Source organism: Aythya fuligula, chromosome 17 (genome assembly GCF_009819795.1).
Source record: "Aythya fuligula isolate bAytFul2 chromosome 17, bAytFul2.pri, whole genome shotgun sequence".
Taxonomy (NCBI): Eukaryota; Metazoa; Chordata; class Aves; order Anseriformes; family Anatidae; genus Aythya; species Aythya fuligula.
In genome coordinates, this window is record NC_045575.1 from 14,267,602 (window position 1) to 14,287,649 (window position 20,048).

The 20,048-nt window shown below is 39.0% G+C and overlaps 1 protein-coding gene across 1 annotated transcript in view; it reads right to left on the reverse strand.

The window, feature by feature from the left end:
• Window positions 1-981: 981 nt before the first annotated feature.
• The window catches only part of GLT1D1 (glycosyltransferase 1 domain containing 1), a 67,767-nt gene continuing 48,700 nt past the window's right edge, over window positions 982-20,048 (reverse strand). Inside the window, exons 11-12 of the mRNA XM_032198955.1 lie at window positions 14,030-14,128; window positions 982-2,469 (exon numbers count right to left, since the gene is read on the reverse strand). Of these exons, the coding sequence (XP_032054846.1) occupies window positions 2,323-2,469; window positions 14,030-14,128 (246 nt within the window). The 3' untranslated portion in view covers window positions 982-2,322. The remainder of the gene's footprint in view (window positions 2,470-14,029; window positions 14,129-20,048) is intronic.

The window sequence follows — 20,048 nt, forward strand, 5'->3', positions numbered from 1 at the left end:
CTTTTTTTATTTTTTAATGCATATATTGCAGACAGGTTGTTTGTGCTGCTGGTATGGTTATCAAATGCAAATGAGCATGCTGTTTCCCAGATGCAGTTTTCATATTTATAGATTAAATACAGCCTGAAAAATCATATGTTAATTACATTCTGAGGGGGTAGCAGAGTTTCTCACTTGCACATGTTTTGTTTTGCAGGAAATAGAGCAAATTCCAGTTCAATGTATTTCGTTCCTTGAAGCTTGGTAATAAGTATATCACACTTTGGAAAAAGCTCTCTGATCATTACTATTTCCAATCATTTACCATTAGCTCAATGCTTTGAAATATAGCTGGTTTATCTCACGTGTTACATACTTGTTTATTTGTTTTTAATAACCTGCATTTCTCAGAGGACAATAAATGCTATAGGAAATGGGCTGGGGAAGGCCTATAGATCAAAGCCAAATAAGCAAAGTATCAGAGACACACAGGCAGAGGAGGTCTGAGAGATGTTGTGAGAAGAACAGGATGCCCTGCAGTAGGCTCAGTTTGTTAAAAAACAACAAAAAAAGACCATTTATAGCTATTGCCTATAAATGTGCCCTACCACATACAACATGCTGAAAGTGTCATCGGGTTCCTCCATTAGTGCATAGCTTGCTATGGCTAAAAGAGATGCTGCAGTCTCATGAGAGGCCCTGCTACTCTCTGGTAATGGAGAGAGTGACATGTCAAATGAAAGATGGAGCTGCAGGTTCAGTGATAGATGTTGGCTGGCGGCTTCTAAACCGACAACTAGTGCACGTGTATTTACTATTCAGCATGTCAAAGGACATGAAAAATAGTTAGTAGAAATGTGCTTAAAAGGAAACGTAGCAATTCTCAGGTTTGAGATTAGGCCCATTTTGCCCTTGGAGGTTGTGATGTCCCACGTTTCTGAAGGCAAGGCTGAGCACACTACAATAGAAGTGGATATGTTTTAGAGAGATCAATACACAATATTCAAATTCCTTTCTTGTTTACTGTCTCAACAATTGCAAAATATCCAAAACACAGACAAAAGCTTAAAACACACACTGAACTTCATTATTACAAAGAAAAGTCTGACTCAATAGCCACTCAAATCAACAGAAAACTCACTGGTTCTCATTGGGGCAGGATCAAGCCTATATAAAGCATATAGAGTTTTCCAGTAAGAATTAGAAGTATGACACTCATTTTTCTATAAATACAAATTCTTTGATGACCAATTATGAAATCAAGCATATGTCCATAAACATTACACTAGCAAAAATTATTATTATGGACTTCAAGCACAAATACGTCTCCCTTTAAAATGGCCTGATGCAGTATGTTAAAATATATACTGAGAACCACAAATGAGAATGAACAGTACCAAAATACATAGTAAATTGAAAATACCTTTGTTTTTTTCCTTCATTTCATTTTACAGCTCTCATAAATCTTTTATTAAATGGGTAAATCACTGAGGTACCAAAGTAACTGCAAGAGGTAGTTTACATAACAAAGCATTTCTGCCTGCAAGCACCTCTTGCTGCCGAGGACAGTGCTGTGCAGTTCTGGAATCTGAAGCCATGTACGCTTGTCAGTGCTGTGCTAACCTACATGCTCTACTCCCAGGACCCAAGAAAAAATGCAGGCATAGGACTGTTCATCCATATCAGCTTATCTGAAAGGAATTCAGGTACGTCCAGGGCAGTTAAACATTTCCTGTACTTCTCATTTTCTCTAAGCATCAACACTCTGTTTGCTGTTTTGGCCCACAAATCTTTATGCACTCAATAGACATGTCCATCTTCTAGTTTTAAGAAAGCTTTCATCTTAACATTTTTGTACTCTGTATATGTAATTAAATGTGGTTTTATGAACTTGTATGTATGTCTCATGTACCCGAATACACTCAGATTGGTATAATTGGAAAGGAAAATGGTACTGCATTTTCTTAGGATGTAACAATCATGTTTAACATAAGCTCTTTGTGGTTGAGTGCTCCACTGTATACAAGAAATCATCCTCCCTTTGAGCCTTACAACAACAAAGAATTTGTGTCTGTTCAAGGAGTATATTTCTCCTGTGTAATCTTACAAAACGATACTGGTCTGTGATGAATTGGTACACTAGAGGCTGTGTTGAATTAGATAAATTTGATAGTTTGAAGTAGCAGGAAACTCCTATGATGTTGGTGTATTTGAATAGAATAATAATGCATGTCTTACTATCTCTTCTAAAAAGAAACCCAGAGAAACCCAAAACTAATTATGTTTTCATCATTATTAAGGCGCTCTACACAGATTGCTAGGTATCAACTGTAGTTCTGCAATTCACTGGAGTTTTAGGACAAGAGTCTGATAGGCTTTTCTTTCACATTCCCATGAGTGATGTTTCTTCACATAGTCTTTGGCCCTTTTTACAATTTCTCTTTCCATAATGGGGTCATTCATCAAACTCTTGGACAGCACAACAAACTCCTAAAAAAGATAAAGAATATAATAAATTAAAGGTTCCTTGAAGTTCTCATGATTCTGAAATAACTTGTACCGGTTGCTTGATTACAGTAAAACACTTCATCTGTGAACCAATAAACAGAGCTGTTCAAAGTCATTTTTCAAGGTCAAGTACCATAGTTTATTTATAAGCAATGATCAATAAATAATTATAACTTTTATTCAGCCCACCAAGTCATTTAAAATCAAAGGCAAATCCCATAGGTGTTAGGACAAGTATAGGCAATGAATTTAATGCCACAAAAATTGTTTGCCTACCCAAGTGTTACAAAGCCACGCTGGATATAAATTAAACAATTCACCTGGTTTCCTGCATGGAGGATAGCTGGCATCAGATTATTTAATCTCAGCCCAATTAAGCTTATATCTCATTGCTATCGTAACATGTTTAGTTATTTTGTAGTGAAACTGAAAAACTCACTACACAAAGATAGCCAAAATATAAAAATAGTCACAGTACAAAGTTAAGAGCAGGCATGCAGCAACATGATTTTCCAGAGTTGTTGCATCTGGACATTTACAGATCCAGCAGTCTAAGTTCATCAAGCTCTGCAAAAAAAGCCACATATGAATTTCCATTAACTGTGTTTTGTAAAATACTAGACCTGGCAGATTACAACTATTCCTTTGTCTGCTCCTCTGTCACTCTAATTTAGTTCAAGGGAAGAGACTTTGTGAACTTCAAACATATGAAAGGAGATTTGATGTCCGAACTAATCTATTCTGAGCAGCTGATCTAATATTCTATCAAGAGACAACTTCCAATACTTCAGCTTGATTACAAATGGGCTCAGATCTTTGCAAAATATTGTCTTGGTTTGGCTCAGAAATGCAGATAGCTAATGTGCCAATGGAAAATTAAGGTAATACATTACTACACGATTGGTAGTGCAGATCGGTGCATAAGGACACGGGGGACAAAAAAGGGTGGCAGAAAGGGGATATATTATTTACACAAACCATCAGCTATGAAAGAAGCATCATAAATAGCCCCAGCATTTATATCAACACTAGGTTAACTAGCAAACTGTACTTGAAAACCTAAGTGCACAGTTATATAAACAAATACATAAATATAAAATCTTTGGTTACCACAGAATCAATGCTGCTATTGTAATGAAAGTTATGGCTATGCATAATACATAACTATAGCATGACCCTTGGGAAACACTGGTACGTGAAATCACATCGAACATATTATAATCACTGCCTTGACTCTCACTGACAAGACAAACCATCAATATATGCATCACCGACATGAGATTTAAATAGTCAGAGATGCACATGTCAGTTCTGTTTGAAAGATTTGTAACCTCAGTTACAAACCTACAAAGGCAAAGACCAGACGAAGATGATTTTCACACATGCATATTAACCTCAAATTTTACATGGAATCAGCACCACTTTATAATCTTTGCAGAGATGTTTTTCAACTTGCGTGGTTAATAGGTGCAAAAATGCCCCACTCCTTGCCCAGTGATCTCAGCACATATTGCACTCCAAATGCATTTCACTAATGCCTGTTAGAAAACCATGGCACACCACACATTCTCCCCTTTGATGTGCTGCAGAACTCCAGCCCAACTTCAGGCTCTGTCCACTCCATTCCCAAACTCTTCTCTCATGCTGTCTCTGTCCACACGGTGCTGAATGGCCTCTGGAACAGCCATGAGGGCCACACACATCAACCAGCCTGCCTTCCATCTGCAACTATCTGGCATTCAGGTGTTTTCTGACAGGTGAGTCTGGTCTAGAGAGCAGCCTGAGGCCACATCTATCAGACACTGCAGATCCAGCCAAGGACTATGACTTCAGATATCTGTTCATTTCCTTCCTCCATATCTGCCAAGAATACAGAACAAGGAAGGTGGGAACGTCTTACATGACTTATGCTGGTTTCATCCAATTGCCTGTCTAATCATAGTAATAAATACCGTTCGCACTGAACTACATTCCAACTTTAATTTTATGCTCCTGTGGAGGATTTTATTTAAAGTAATGTTTAAAAATAATTTATGTAAATTACCTAAGAACAGAAGCAGCAATGTAACATTTCTTGACAGGTAGTCCTATTAGCATTCTTTTAAAATGTGGATATAGAAGACAAAAATTTGGAAACATGTAATTGATAGAAGAAATGAGATCCTTCTTCACAGTTACAATATTTAGTGCTGGGGATAATTTCAGGAAAATGCCAAACATAAAAGCTGAGAAACTGCAGGAGTGAGAAAAAGCAAATGGAAAAATACTGAGGGACTGGGAATAAGGACTTCTCAGCTTTATCCCTACTTCTACTAATCAAATGTGACCACCTACAAGTCACTATCAGACTGGAAGCCAATGGGAAGATTTGCTGTGACTTATCTGGGTTTTGCCTTGTACTCCTGGAGCATCTGGCTTAGCTTGTTCTCAGTTTTGGTTAGTGAGCTTTAGACAGCAATAACTTCATTTATCAGGTGTCATCATTAACTCCAACTGAGTTGCATTTCAGTCAAAATTTCATGGTGTGTCTGAAGCAGGGGCACTTGCAGAATGCAGACATTCAGTACTCAGAGCTTGTTCAGAAAATCAAGGATTTCATTTTTCTTTCTAGAAGCCTATGATATGCAAACTACTTACAGTGCGGTAATGTGTATTAATCAGCAGTTATGCTGTATTTTGCAAGTGATGTTTGCACAAATATTTGCGCACTCTCTTATGTAGTTAGACACAACCCAGAAGAACAGGGGAGAAGATCATCTAATGTACATCCATAAGTGATATTATATGTGCTCTCTTTTTGTGTAGCACTTCACTTCAAACACTGACATTTTTCAACAGCAAACATCCATAGTACATTTTTCTCCTGGTAAATTGACCAATCATCTTTAAAGAAAATGTCAGCTTTTTTATATAGTACCTAAAAGAAATTGTGTATAATATTTTGCAGGAACCCAGAAATACCACTATCTGGAAGATAAAGCAACAAAATGAGTGAACTGAAAAAGAAGAACAAATATTCCTTCAATTACCATGAGAATTTCATTGGTGCCAGAGCTCACACATGATGAAAATAAGATGCATTGTTAATATATTATTTATGTAATGAAAGTAATTCTGCAATTAAACCATTTCATATCAGCTTCAGCAGATAAAAGGACATGATTCTTAAATAGCAGAGAGTTAGTCTAGGAAAGGCAAATGCCAGCTACAACTCAGATTAGCGACATACCTACCTAGTGGCAGGCAAAGCTCATAAGTTTGCTGGCACATCTGTGTACTTCACAGGGCAAGGGGTCAGTATTTCTAGGAGAGTGTAAACAGTGATTGCTGGCACTGCACACATTGCAAATTAATCTATTCAGAACCAAGGTTCAAAGGTCTAAAATTTCAGCAGCATTCTGGTTTTAAATCCTGGTAGGAATGGCACTGACCCACATTTGGCAGAGGAAAACAATGTGCATTCAGTGTATCACTGCCAGTACCCAGCTGAGCTGTGTTTCTCTCTTAAAACTTCAAAAGTTTTCTCTGCTAGCAGTAGTCTTTCTGGATCCTGCTCACAATCAAATTCAGTCTGTGCTTGGCCCCTTGCTTTATGCCTTTGAAGTTTATTTACTTCCTTCTGTTTATTCAGCTCCTTCTGTGTGATTTCACAGATGCTGGACCCATAATTTTGAACCTTAGGATGTTGAGTAACTCTTTGTGTCTTCCATTTTAACATGGTTTTGCCCCAAAGCAGCTGGCTATTCTTCTCTCTTATCATTTTTTCTTTCAGGTTGCATTAACTCAGTGACATATATTCCATACACTTGCAAATTCAAGTAATGGCAGGATCAAGATGTGATTTAAAAGTAAGGTGCACAGATGATGTAGTATCAAGGACAAAATGTTTCATAGCTTTCACCTTTACTTTAACTGCTGTTTCCATCTGAGTATTGTCTTCAGTGATTGGCAAGACCTTCTCTATTTCCATACATGAAACCTCAGCATTTGTGGAAATGATTAATGATGACTACAATTTCCTACTTTCCTATAAACCACAAAAGCTCTCTTTCATCAAGAATAGAAGAAGAATGCCAACAACATTCACAGTTTAAAATGATATACATGTTATGAAACAGTCCATTTCTATCCCTCTAATTTAACTTTCAAAAGATAAGGCGGCCCACAAACCAAACACAATGGCTCATATTTAGGCTTACCATACTACAAAACTCCCTCCCCAGTACAACTTGAAAACAAGCACCATTTTCTACTCTTGATCTATAATATAGTCTATATCATCACAACCAAATAGGTTCTCTTCATCTGAAACAGTGAAGATTCCTTTTACATTTTCTTAAAAATATTTGGTGCTTAAGCTTCTGCAAGACAGAAACAGACTTTCCCAACCACGTGAACAAAGTACTAATCTCTCCATACCATTAAAAGCATTTTCCCTAATATGTAACACACTAGAACTTATTCTCAGTGTAATGAACTGCCTCCATTCGGATCTCCATTCAGAGTCCAGATAGACTCACTTGGAGTCTTCCAGATTTTCATTATTTATTTTTTCCTGTTTGTTTCTGGATTGTGGTCTGGTTTAGCTTTGGGCTAAAAAAGAAGAATGGATTTCATATGCTGAGCAGACCTTAACTTCGTCCTTCTTTTACTTGACTTTGCTGAGGATAAACTTGGACATCTTGCAGTGTATTCTTTTAGATCAAACTTTCATCCAGAGACTAAAGGACAAACCTGTATGACAAAATAGACATGTCAGTCTCTTTAAACTCCTGTTTCTGTGTGGAATGGAATAAACACTTTGATTTACAGAAAATGGTGGATACAGACAAGAGGTCAGAAGGATGAAACATGCTATGAGTTAGAATTTTATCAAGTTGAGATTTGACATCCTAAGAATAAGAAACCTCTTTTTGAAGGGCCTCTTTTTTTCTCATGGAGGTATGGAGCACTAAGCAGCTGAAGAGAGATCATTCTTGTGTTTGTGAATGAAACTTATTTTTTCTACCACAGTTTAAGAAAAGGAGAATGCTCAACAAAGAGAAAGAATGTTGTAAGCTGCAGGAAAGTGGAAGAGCAGAGCAGTTTAACAAATTGCCACACAGGTGGAGATGAAAGGAGATACAGACCTCAGGATGGGGAAAAAGAGAAGTAAACGATAGACTGTATACAGTGATTTAAAAACTGTATTTGACATGGTTTGGGGAGATAAGGAACAACAAATGTAAATGGTTAATTTATCTTAAAAACCATGAGTGAAGATGATTGGTATTCATTCTACATCCATGAAAGAAGAAAGTACCTCAACAGCTTTGCATTGGGTTTGGGTATTATTCTGCAAACAAGTATTTTTCTGCCCCATTTACAAATGTTGATAGTTCACAGAACCACAGAATCACAGAACCATCTAGGTTGGAAGAGACCTCCAAGATCACCTAGTCCAACCTCTGGCCTAACACTAATCAGTCCTCCACTAACCCATATCACTAAGGTCTATGTCTAAATGTCTTTTAAAGACCTCCAGGGATGGTGACTCCACCACTTCCCTGGGCAGCCCATTCCAATGCCTAACAACCCTTACGGTAAAGAAGTTTTTCCTAATATCCAAACTAAACCTCCCCTGGTGCAACTTTAGCCCATTCCCCCTTGTCCTGTCACCAGGCACATGGGAGAACAGACCAACCCCCACCTCGCTACAGCCTCCTTTAATGTACCTACACAGAACAATAAGGTCACCCCTGAGCCTCCCTTTTTCCAGGTTGACCAATCCCAGCTCCCTCAGCCACTCCTCATAAGACCTGTTCTCCAGACCCCTCACCAGCTTTGTTGCCCTTCTCTGGACTCTCTTAAGCACCTCCTTCTCCTTATTGTAGCGAGGGGCCCAAAACTGAACACAGTACTCGAGGTGCGGCCTCACCAGAGCCAAGTACAGGGGGACAATCACCTCCCTAGACCTGCCGGCCACACTGCTTCTGATACAAGCCAGGATGCTGTTGGCCTTCTTGGCCACCTGAGCACACTGCTGGCTCATATTCAGCCAACTATCCACCAATACTCCCAGGTCCTTCTCCGCCAGGCAGCTTTCCAACCACTCAGCTCCCAGACTGTAACGCTGCTTGGGGTTGTTGCACCCCAGGTGCAAGACCCGGCACTTGGCGTTGTTGAACTTCATACAGTTGACCTCAGCCCATCGGTGCAGCCTTTCCAGATCCTCCTGCAGAGCCTTCCTACCCTCAAGCACATCGACACACGCACCTAACTTGGTGTCATCTGCAAACTTACTGAGGGTGCACTTGATCCCCTCATCCAGATCATTGATAAACATATTAAAGAGGACTGGCCCCAGTACCGAGCCCTGGGGGACACCACTAGTGACCAGCATCCAACTGGATTTGACTCCATTCACCACAACTCTTTGGGCCCGGCTATCCAGCCAGTTTCTAACCCAACGAAGCGTACGCCAGTCCAAGACACGAGCAGCCTGTTTCTTGAGGAGAATGTTGTGGGGAACGGTGTCAAAAGCCTTGCTGAAGTCAAGGTAGACCACATCCACAGCCTTTCCCTCATCCACCCAGTGTGTCACTTTGTCATAGAAGGAGACCAGGTTCGTCAAGCAGACCTGCCTTTCATAAACCCATGCTGACTGGGCCTGATCGCCTGGTGGCCCTGCAAGTGCCACGTGATGACACTCAAGATAATCTGCTCCATGAGCTTCCCTGGCACTGAGGTCAAACTGACAGGCCTATAGTTCCCTGGGTCTGCCCTCCGGACCTTCTTGTAGATGGGTGTCACGTTTGCTAGCCGCCAGTCGATTGGGACCTCCCCTGATAGCCAGGACTGCCGATAAATGATGGAAAGCGGCTTGGCCAGTTCCTCCTCCAGTTCTCTCAGTACCCTTGGGTGGATGCCATCCGGCCCCATCGACTTGTGCACATCCAAGTGCCGTAGCAGGTTGCCAACCATTTCCTCATGGATTATGAGGGCCACATTCTGCACCCCATCCCCTTCCACCAGCTCAGGGTGCTGGGTATCCAGAGAACAACTGCTCTTGCCGCTAAAGACTGAGGCGAAGAAGGCATTAAGCACCTCCACCTTTTCCTCATCTCTTGTAACTACGTTTCCCCCTGCATTCAGTAAAAGATGGAGATTCTCCTTAGTCCTCCTTTTTGTGTTGGCGTATTTATAAAAACATTTTTTGTTATCTTTAACGGCAGTAGTCAGATTGAGCCTCAGATGAGCTTTGGCCTTTCTAATTTTGTCCCTGCACAGCCTCACAACATCCTTATAGTCCTCCTGAGTGACCCGCCCTGTTTTCCAAAGATTATAAACCCTCTGTTTTCTCCTAAGCTTATGCCACAACTCTCTGCTCAGCCAGGCCTGTCTTCTTCCCCGCCAGCTCGTCTTTGGGCATGTGGGGACAGACTGCTCCTGAGCCATTAAGATTTCCTTCTTGAAGAATGCCCAGCCTTCCTGGACTCCTCTGCCCTTCAGAACCACCTCCCAAGGGACTCTGCCAACCAGTGTCTTGATCAGCTCAAAGTCAGCCCTATGGAAGTCCAAGACTGCGGTTTTACTGATTCCCCTTCTGACTTCGCCAAGAATGGAGAACTCTACCATTTCATGGTCACTGCCCAAGACAGCTCCCAACCACCACATCTCCCACCAGTTCTTCTCTGTTTGTGAACAGGTCTAGAGGGGCACCTCCCCTGGTAGGCTCACTAACCAGCTGCGTAAGGAAATGATCTTCCACACTTTCCAGAAACCTCCTAGAGTGCTTTCTCTGGGCTGTGTTGTGCTTCTAGGATATCACAGAATCATAGAATCATAGAATATCCTGAGTTGGAAGGGACCCTTAAGGATCATCAAGTCCAACTCTTGACACCGCACAGGTCTACCCAAAAGTTCAGACCATGTGACTAAGTGCACAGTCCAATCTCTTCTTAAATTCAGACAGGCTCGGTGCAGTGACCACTTCCCTGGGGAGCCTGCTCCAGTGTGCAACCACCCTCTCTGTGAAGAACCCCCTCCTGACGTCCAGCCTAAATTTCCCCTGCCTCAGCTTAACCCCGTTCCCGTGGGTCCTGTCACTGGTGTTAATGGAGAAAAGGTCTCCTGCCTCTCGACACCCCCTTACGAGGAAGTTGTAGACTGTGATGAGGTCTCCCCTCAGCCTCCTCTTCTCCAGGCTGAACAGGCCCAGTGACCTCAGCCGTTCTTCGTACGTCTTCCCCTCCAGGCCTTTCACCATCTTTGTAGCCCTCCTCTGGACATTCTCCAACAGTTTCATGTCCTTTTTATACTGTGGTGCCCAGAACTGCACACAGTACTTGAGGTGAGGCCGCACCAGCGCAGAGTAGAGCGGGACAATCACCTCCCTTGACCTACTAGCGATGCCGTGCTTGATGCACCCCAGGACACGGTTGGCCCTCCTGGCTGCCAGGGCACACTGCTGGCTCATATTCAACTTGCTGTCTACCACGACCCCCAGATCCCTCTCTTCTAGGCTGCTCTCCAGTGTCTCATCGCCCAGTCTGTACGTGCAGCCAGGGTTTCCCCGTCCCAGGTGCAGGACCCGGCACTTGCTCTTATTGAACTTCATGCGGTTGGTGATCGCCCAGCTCTCCAACCTATCCAGATCCCTCTGCAAGGCCTTTACACCCTCATTCGAGTCCACAACTCCTCCAAGTTTGGTGTCATCAGCAAACTTGCTCAAAATACCTTCTATTCCTACATCCAGATCGTTTATAAAAATATTTATATGTCAGGGAAGTTGAAGTCCCCCACGAGAAGAAGCACTGATGATTTTGCAACTTCTGCCACCTGCCTGTAGAACTCCTCATCAGTCTCCTCATCCTGGTTCGGTGGTCTATAACAGACCCCCACCAGGATGCTTGCCTTGTTGGCCTTCCTGCTGATCTTAACCCATAGGGACTCAACCTTATCATTCCCAGCCTCAAGTTCCACGACATCAAAACCCTCTCTGATACATTACTTGACACCAAAAAAATTATAGAAGGGCTTTTATAATATAATATACAATTGCTGTTTTACAGAGAAAAAAGAGATATTACTTTCCTTTCTAAGATAGGCTAACTGCACAAACATGTGATTCCAGTACAAATATTACCTAGGAGCTTGACGGCTAATATGCTAATGCAAGTTACCATCTTCACTAAAAAGAGATCTTGTGGCCCACTGGGACAGAATAACAGCAAAACTGGGAGCAATAATTGGCAGCAAAACAGAAAGAGTATGTTGCAGGGAAGAAATAGCATTCAATTTAAAGTCTGTGACTCTGAAATAAAATAAAGTCCTTATCCATGTGACAGTAACTGATACCACTGGAACTACTGTGCTCAAAATTATGCATTCCTCTATATAAGGCAATTATAGCATATTTTTAATTGATCTCAAATTCCAAACAAACAGTTGGAATGTAGGATGCTTTGAGATCACAGAGGAGACTTCTTACAAAGGTGTATGATGAAACTAATTGGGTCTGGTATGAATGAATAATGTATCTGAATTCCAAGCCAAATATAACGAGCATGTTGAGGGAACCACCAGACAGAATGTATCAGAATTAATATCAGGAGAGACATCAGTGTGTGAGTTCAACATGGTCGTATATCCTTAAAGTTCTGAAGAAGCATATGGAAGGCAATGGGCTGCTTACAAGGAATACATGTACACATGTACAACTAATTTTATAATTAGCTTTATATCTCAGCCTCCACTACCCTGAAAGTACCCCATTACCAAGGGTTATCTCAAGAAGAGAGACTGCTTCCCCAGCAAAATAAATTCCATAAGTTAACAAAGAAATCTTTCTGTAGAACCATTGGAAACACTGAATATTCTAGGGAAAAAAAAAAAAAAAAAAAAAAAAAAAAAAAAAAGGAGCTACAAGAATTTTTTCCATTAAACAAACAAAAGAACAACAAAAACTAACAGAGAAAACTCACCTTCTTTAAACACCACTTAATAGGATACATTAATCACACATTCCACAAACTGGATAAATATGATACAGTTTGTACTTTGCAAAATTATCAAATAGACTGCTCCTGTAAATTTTATTTAATCTTGCATTAGATAAAAACAGTAAGGATTTAGTTAATAATTGGTATCTAGGAAAATCTGTTTTATGGAATAATGGTAATAAGCAAGTTGATTATTTTAATGCTTTCTTCCCTAACTGCCATCATGGTTAGTTAGTTAATTGATCGTAAAAGGAATAAACTCTTGCAAAATAGGTTCATGACTAGTTTGAAAATTAAATATGGGTTTTCTATACATGATGATATGTATGACCAGAGCAGGAAATGATTAAAATAGGTGTACTAAATAAATAATAAAATATGCTGACATACCAAACCAATTGAAAACACAACACAACAATGCCTCTTAGATCATATTTATGATGAGAACTAGACACTGCAGGTGATGTTTGCTGGTCCAATTCTACTTTCTTGAAGTTGTAGAGGATCCCATCAGAGCAATGTAGGATATGTTTCCTCCTCATACAAACCAACTTTATCTTCCATTAACCAAAAGCCCAAAGTGTTAGTCCATGAAAATTTTCACCCATGAAAAATAATCCTTCCCTTTTCATAATCAAAAGTAGTGACTACAAAAAAAATCTTTTTTTTTTTTTTTTTTAACAGAATGTTACAGTCAGTCTTTAGACAAGTTCAAAAAAATAAGAGGACAAGAAAGTCTATGTGTAATATTTTAGAATAGAGGCTTTAAAAGCAACTATCATAGACTTCCTCCAGTATTTTATATTCAGGGTAACCACATAAGAAAAAGGAATGAACTAAAACATAAACGAATCTGCATCTGAAAGTCATCTTCCACAACATATACAAATATGTAACAGCAAAGCCACAAACCAACAAGAAAATAAAAAAATAAAAAATAAAATAAAAAAATTGCAGCATTTACATATGCAGTGTTGTGTTCCCCCTCTCCCCACTCTTACTTATCTTCCCAGAAAATCTATTTTAAAATATTGCTTAATTTTAGTCATTAATTACTTTCTGACCAAGTAATATCTTTGAGTTAATATTGCTTTATATGAACACTTACTGCTAGATAATACATTGTCTAAAACTTCAGGCTTACACTTCTTTTTGTCAGCTACTGGTTGTCTAATGTGAGTTCATATTTCAGTTAGTGCTTGGAAAGAAATGTGACAGATGCATAACATTTATTGCAAAGTTTGCTTATGGAACCTTCAAAACTGAAGTGCAACAAGTTGAGGAGAACAGGGCCCCATTCAGAGGGCAGGCTCTAAAGCAGCACAGGCTAGTCAAACATTCAGCAAGGCTGACACCTAGTAAAAGTTTAGTGAACTGCGAAACTGAGACAACAGCAAAGCTTCCAGAAAGGCAATCTAACACCTAGAGTTTAAGCAGAATCTGAGATAAACTGCTCAGCTTAAAAGCCAAGTTTCCAGAGAGACACCAGCATGTAATGGAAAGTCAGCCTAAATTCTGGAGGGAAAGAAAACTAGTTTAAATCTTTGTTGTTTTGTTACCTGGGGATCTGAAAATAGTAGTCCTGTATCCTTATGTTTTATTATTGCTGCATTCCCAGGAATGTTCCTTGCCAGCACTGGAATATCTAAATCCATTGCCTAGAGGAATACAAAGAAAGGAAACAACTGTTTATAGGGATATACGGATTATTAGGATATAGGGATTTTTAGATGTTAATGATGACAACATTAAAATGAAAAGCAGAAGCAATTAATCCAACCTTTCTTTCTCTTCAACCTTTTAGCTGAAAAATACCATTTCTAAAGTTGAACTCATATATGGACCTTCGCTGAAATATTTTCTGTACATTTTTATCAGTCTTGTAATGTTGAAAATATTTTCAGAAGCAATAATCAATCCAGAAAGTCAAGGGATAGCTTTGTCATCTTTTATTCTTTTATTCCTCAAGTATGCAGTTTGTTTCCCATTGGAAGTTCTTGACAGAGTTGTCACTCTACCATTGTCATGCACGGATGAGATTATAGCACAAAAAGCCAACTTTACCCAACATAGAATATCTGTTCTCTTGCTCCATTAAAACACATTTTTTCACATATTTTCTACATGTGCAGAACTGGAGAGAAGTGGGCAGCACCAATGAGAGCAAAGGTCACAGTGGCTCCTTCTCCTCAACTCTGAGTCCTATTCATTATATAAAGCTCTGGAAGGAATTTTGCTTTTGACAGTGTCTGTCTCTATAGCCAGTCTTGGACTTTGAGTGTTCAGGGAATATAGGGAAGCATGGAGTGACATAGTTTCTGTCTGTGAACAATAAAAAAAAAATCTACCCCAAGGAGGGTAGAGAAAAGGTTATGCTTTCGGAACATTACACTTTCAAAACATATTACCTACAAAGCTATTGGCATAGGATTCCTCAGGGACTAAGGGATATATCTGAAGAAGTAGAATTTGATTCCACATAAACTGTGGGCTGGTTGTTTGATTTATTTATTCACTTATGTAATGTATGTATATGTATATATGTTTATGTAAGCATATACAGTAACAAAAAAAGGAAAGGAAGCATGGAGGTCTCAACATGGTAGTATGAGGTAGCTGATAGCACTTCAGGCTGCCTGCAGGATCAGGAGAAGAGATGCAGCACAAAATCTGTTCAAAGCCAGTAAACCATTTCCAAGAGACCTAAGGCCAGGCAACTTTAAAAAATATGGCTTAGATTTTGAAGTACCTAGTATGCAAACCCTGGCCACGCAGCTCTTACTCATGCATATCCTGATCTAAAATTTTAATTGCTATTGATGAATTTGGATTCTTGAGATGCATTGACTGTAAACCTAGAAAAACTCATATTGCACAATTATCACAGTGTCAAAACAGAAAGCTATTCTCTCCCCCAAATCTTCAATCCATTTCATACTGTTTCCCTGTCACTTCTGAGTGAATGCTTTTTTAATTACTGTCATTAATTGCTCCTGGATGGGGAGCAATTTTCCTTCACTCTATGAAACAAGAAAGTAAAACTCCAAGGAAAAAAATAAAAAAACAAACAAACAAACAAAAAAAAAAAAACAAAAAAAAAACAAGAGAAAGTAAAACTCCAAGAAAAAAAAAAAAAAAAAACAAGAGGAAAACAAAACAAAACAAAACAAAACATTTAATTCGCTTTGCTTTTTTATTGTTTAGACAAAACTGGAGACAAAAATACCCTGACTGGTCATGTATAGACCCAATTATGTTTTGAACAGTGAAGGAATGCTGTGACTAATCAACGTGTTAATAGCTTAAAATTTCCATGAGAAACACTGTGTAAATCACAACTGTAGGTGAATTTACTCTGGACACAGAAATTCTACATTCCTTCTGGCACAAACATCTGCTTTGCAGCAGTTAGCTCTAAAAATAATAACCCTTAATGACATAACTTTTTCCACGCTTTGTATCAGGAACTACTTGGTCAGCTCGAGGTACTTCAGGCCAATAGGTTAATGAAGTGAACACAAACCAGACTAAATAAATTAAAAGTATAAAAACTACAGACCAGATTTCTGAATTTTACTGTATAAAGTTGTTGAGTTTTTCTATTAAAAATAATTATAAGTTTTTCTATTAAAAATAATAATTTGGTGAGACATTATATAGTTTTCAGTCATCCATGCATTATTGTCATTTCCTCTGACTTTACAGTTAAACAAATCTGTTATCCAAAGATAGATTTTAAAAAATGATGACAGTATCTTCTTATCAGTATAGCAAAGTTCATATCACAGCAAAGTTCATATCACAGCAAAGTTCACCCAGGAAATTAAATACCAGTGTCCCACTCAGCCTGACAGGTTTTGAATCTGCAGGTTGAGGAAGTTGCTTTTGGCTTTAATTACCCAATGGTAGGCCTTACACGGGGTTACCATTGGCATCATCTTCTCAAGGAGATACAGAATTTCTGACTCAACAGACTTTCAGCCCTTCCCATTGACAGGCTTAAATGCCCTTGCATTCAGTGTGCTGGCTGTTGTTGATCTCGCTCAAACATGTTCATTGAACAGGGAATGAAAATATTTTACTTGAACTTCTGAACTGAAAACCAAGAGCTTAATAGTGGTTTTGAAGTGTGTCAGCATTATTTGTCATCTGCCTAAGGCCTTCTCCTCACCTCTGTGTATCTCCTTCTTGAAAAAACAAAACTGTGAGAGTTTTTCTGGCTTGGCCAATTTCCAAACAATCAATTGTCCATTCAAGAGAAAGAGCACCATTAAATAAAAAGAGAAAGAAAGAATGAAAGAAGAAAACACGCATAACACTATACAACCACCCCAGGTGTGACAACTTATGTCCACAATAATTATCCACAAAGCACAGAGGAGTTTGGATTTGAGTGTATCAGACACAGTGAATAGCGAACACTGTGCCAACTGCCCATCAATAGTGACTGTCAAATACAAGTGCCCCATGGCAGTTCTGTCCTAGACTGTATGTCCTGCTGTGGTTTTACAGGATTGCACAGTACCGCTGTACTACGTTGTAGACTAGACCATAGTGAACATTATTTATTTATCTATCTATTTATTTATTTATTTATTTATTCATCTCAAGACATGTTACTCCTGTTTCTGAACGCTATGTAGTTGATGGCTCACTGAAGCTGGCCACTAAGTTTATATTTAATTTTCCATAATTTCTGGACTTAAAAGGAAAAGATATTTGTTCTGTCTCGACTTTGAGGCCAGTAACTGCTATGTTGCAAAACTTTAAGGCCCCAAAACACATAGGTACCAATGAATTATAGCTACTGAAAGACAGAACAGATGGCCCAATACATATGATGAGGGGCTGGCTTTATACCAGCCAGCCTTAAAACAAATGGACTGTGCTGTAAATAATTACTGCATGAAGTGACTTAGAATTTAATTTAGATACTGAGTCTATTTTTAAGCAGTAAAAAGAATCATTTGCATTGTTGAAAATACGTATAATTTACTGACCTAGGTTCCACAAATAATAGAATAAAGTAACATTTTAGTCCATTGGCCATCTGTTTGACTACATTATCCTGAATACAAATGCATTTTAATGCTATGTCAGAAGGGTGCTGGGTGCAAATTCTAGCTTTGGAATCAAGTTATACAACAAGCATTTCTAACCCGTAGTGTGGGGCTTATAGAATCAATACAGTTTTTATGTTCTATTTTGTCTTTTTGATTGCCCCTTCTTTTCATCCTCCTATACTATACATCTTTTTTGGTGGCCCCTCTTCAAATTTACTCCACCACAACATCCCTTTTTCGTTTCTGTAGTTTGCTATGGCTTATATTCCAAACTACAAGGCCTGTACTTCACATGTTGTTTAAGACTAGATTTTGCCCTGCAGCAGAATAGAGACTGGACATCCTTCTCTCCTATGATAGATTTTTTTTAATTGGCTTTTTATGTGTATATGTGAAGGCATAGTAATTGAATAATTTCTAGAATAGTCAGAAAACACGTGAGAGCACAAAAAAGTATTCTGATGAAGTGGTGCTGGGCTCCAAATCTTTTGCTTTTCAACTATATAGAGAATATGCAAAATTTTCAAGCACTAGTGCCTGTTTCACTAGCACTTGCACAGTAATGTGCATAACTCCCGAGAATTCTGATCTGAGGTGTATTTCAAATGCTCACTCTAATGCTTGTTTTCTCTTCTTCAAATGCCAGACAGAAAACAGATTAGTTACAGCAAAATCTCTGAGATAACAGTACTAGATGACAAAGTAATTAGCTACAGTTTCTAGTTCTTTCATACCTTAAAGCAGGTTTGAAATAGATATGATTATATATTTACCTGATTTATCTATTATATATTTTTCTCATACTAAAAGCAAGCTATGTATGTGCTCATTGTTTACAGATTCATGACCTGGTTCAATTTTGAAATTCCAAGAGAATCCGAGTTGCATTTCCAAATGCAAGCAAGATGTTATTTCCAGCCTATGAACAAAAGTTTTTTTCACATAGTTTTCTGCCTTATTAATTTAACAAGATCTTAGCAGATGGCCCTTCCTACTGTTAACCATCTCCAGCAGGGACTTTATTAGACTGACACTTCTTCTGAGAGGGAGAGATATTTACAGTAGGATATTTCATAAGCAAGTCATCAAATCCTACTGTACAACTGTCTAGTAAACAGACATACAGTATCAAAAACCTTATCACTTTAGAAGAAGCATTCAAATGAATCTGAGGAACTAAAAAGGGCATGCTTCAGGTAGTTTCTTAAGAAGTAACTAAAGATCTAATTCTGCTTTATGAGATGATGGGAACAACTCTGACACTGTAATCTAGACTAAGCTTCCTCCTAATTTTACAGGGTTTAACCAATAGTCAATGGCCCAGAGGACACACATTCATTCCTTATTGCAATATTTGAACAGCTCAGAATCAAAAATGGTTTTTTTTTTATCTGCCATGTGAGAAAGTATCCATATTTTCTAAGTGAAAATGTGGATAAAGGACCAATCAACTGATCCGTCCAAGGTCACATGCAAAAATCCCGACTCAACTGAGACCAGAGCTGTTGTCTCACACCACCTGTGCCATACCTATTAGACTTTCCTTCCTATAATGCAAGATTGCAGTTTGTGCCTGCAATTGGTAATTCATTCACTTGTATCTGATATGCACCCAAACTAGCATGCTCAGGCTTCTGAAAGTATGCCAGCTCTTTTTATTGCTGTTATATGACTTCCATGATAAACTCCAAGCTATGAGTTATCAGTTCAGAGATTAGGTTACCCTTCCTCCACTCTTCAACAACAAGGCTAATATAGGACAGAGGCTGGTGGAAAGAGGGTTATACCTGTCATAGATTTATTTTTCTCCCTGTGAAGATCTCCCTGCACAGGATCATAATTTCCAAACAAGAATATGTAGCCTTTTTGTGGTTCTTTATAATAATTCTCACATAACTACATAGAGGAAGGTGTAGCAACATAAGAGCTAATACAAAAGGTAAGCAGCTACCAACAGCAACTATCTCACTCATCAACAGCCCCATTTTTCTGAACTCACTTTGGGACTGGGAGAGCAAAACTCTCAGGAGCACCTCCACACAAGCACTAGCACCGAGGGAGCAGATTAAGAGGCAGCACCACAGAAGAGCTAGATGTGTCTTACTAGAGATACTAAAGAAACTATGAAATTTCAGCAATCCTGGTGTACCAGTGTAAAATGAAATGAGTAGTGGTAAAATGTGAACTGTGACGGCTCAGAAGCTCATATGTAGAGGAAAGCAAAAATCAGTAATCCCTGAAGCAGGCTTAACATTACCTTTGAAGTAAACTGGAATTATCATTTTGCTTAGAGTTACTACATATTTGTTAAGACACTGTATGTGCAGGATTGCTCCCTTCCCTGATAAAAGCTGAGGAAATTGCCTTTTAACTGCTCAAATCTGATTGGATTCCACAATATTTTGCAGAAAATTATTCTAATTGACTCATCAGTCCTGCGTTTTCGTAACAGTTTGTACCAGGCCAAGCACACTTGCACTTCTGTTGCCTTGTCTTTTAACAGTCTCTCTGTTTT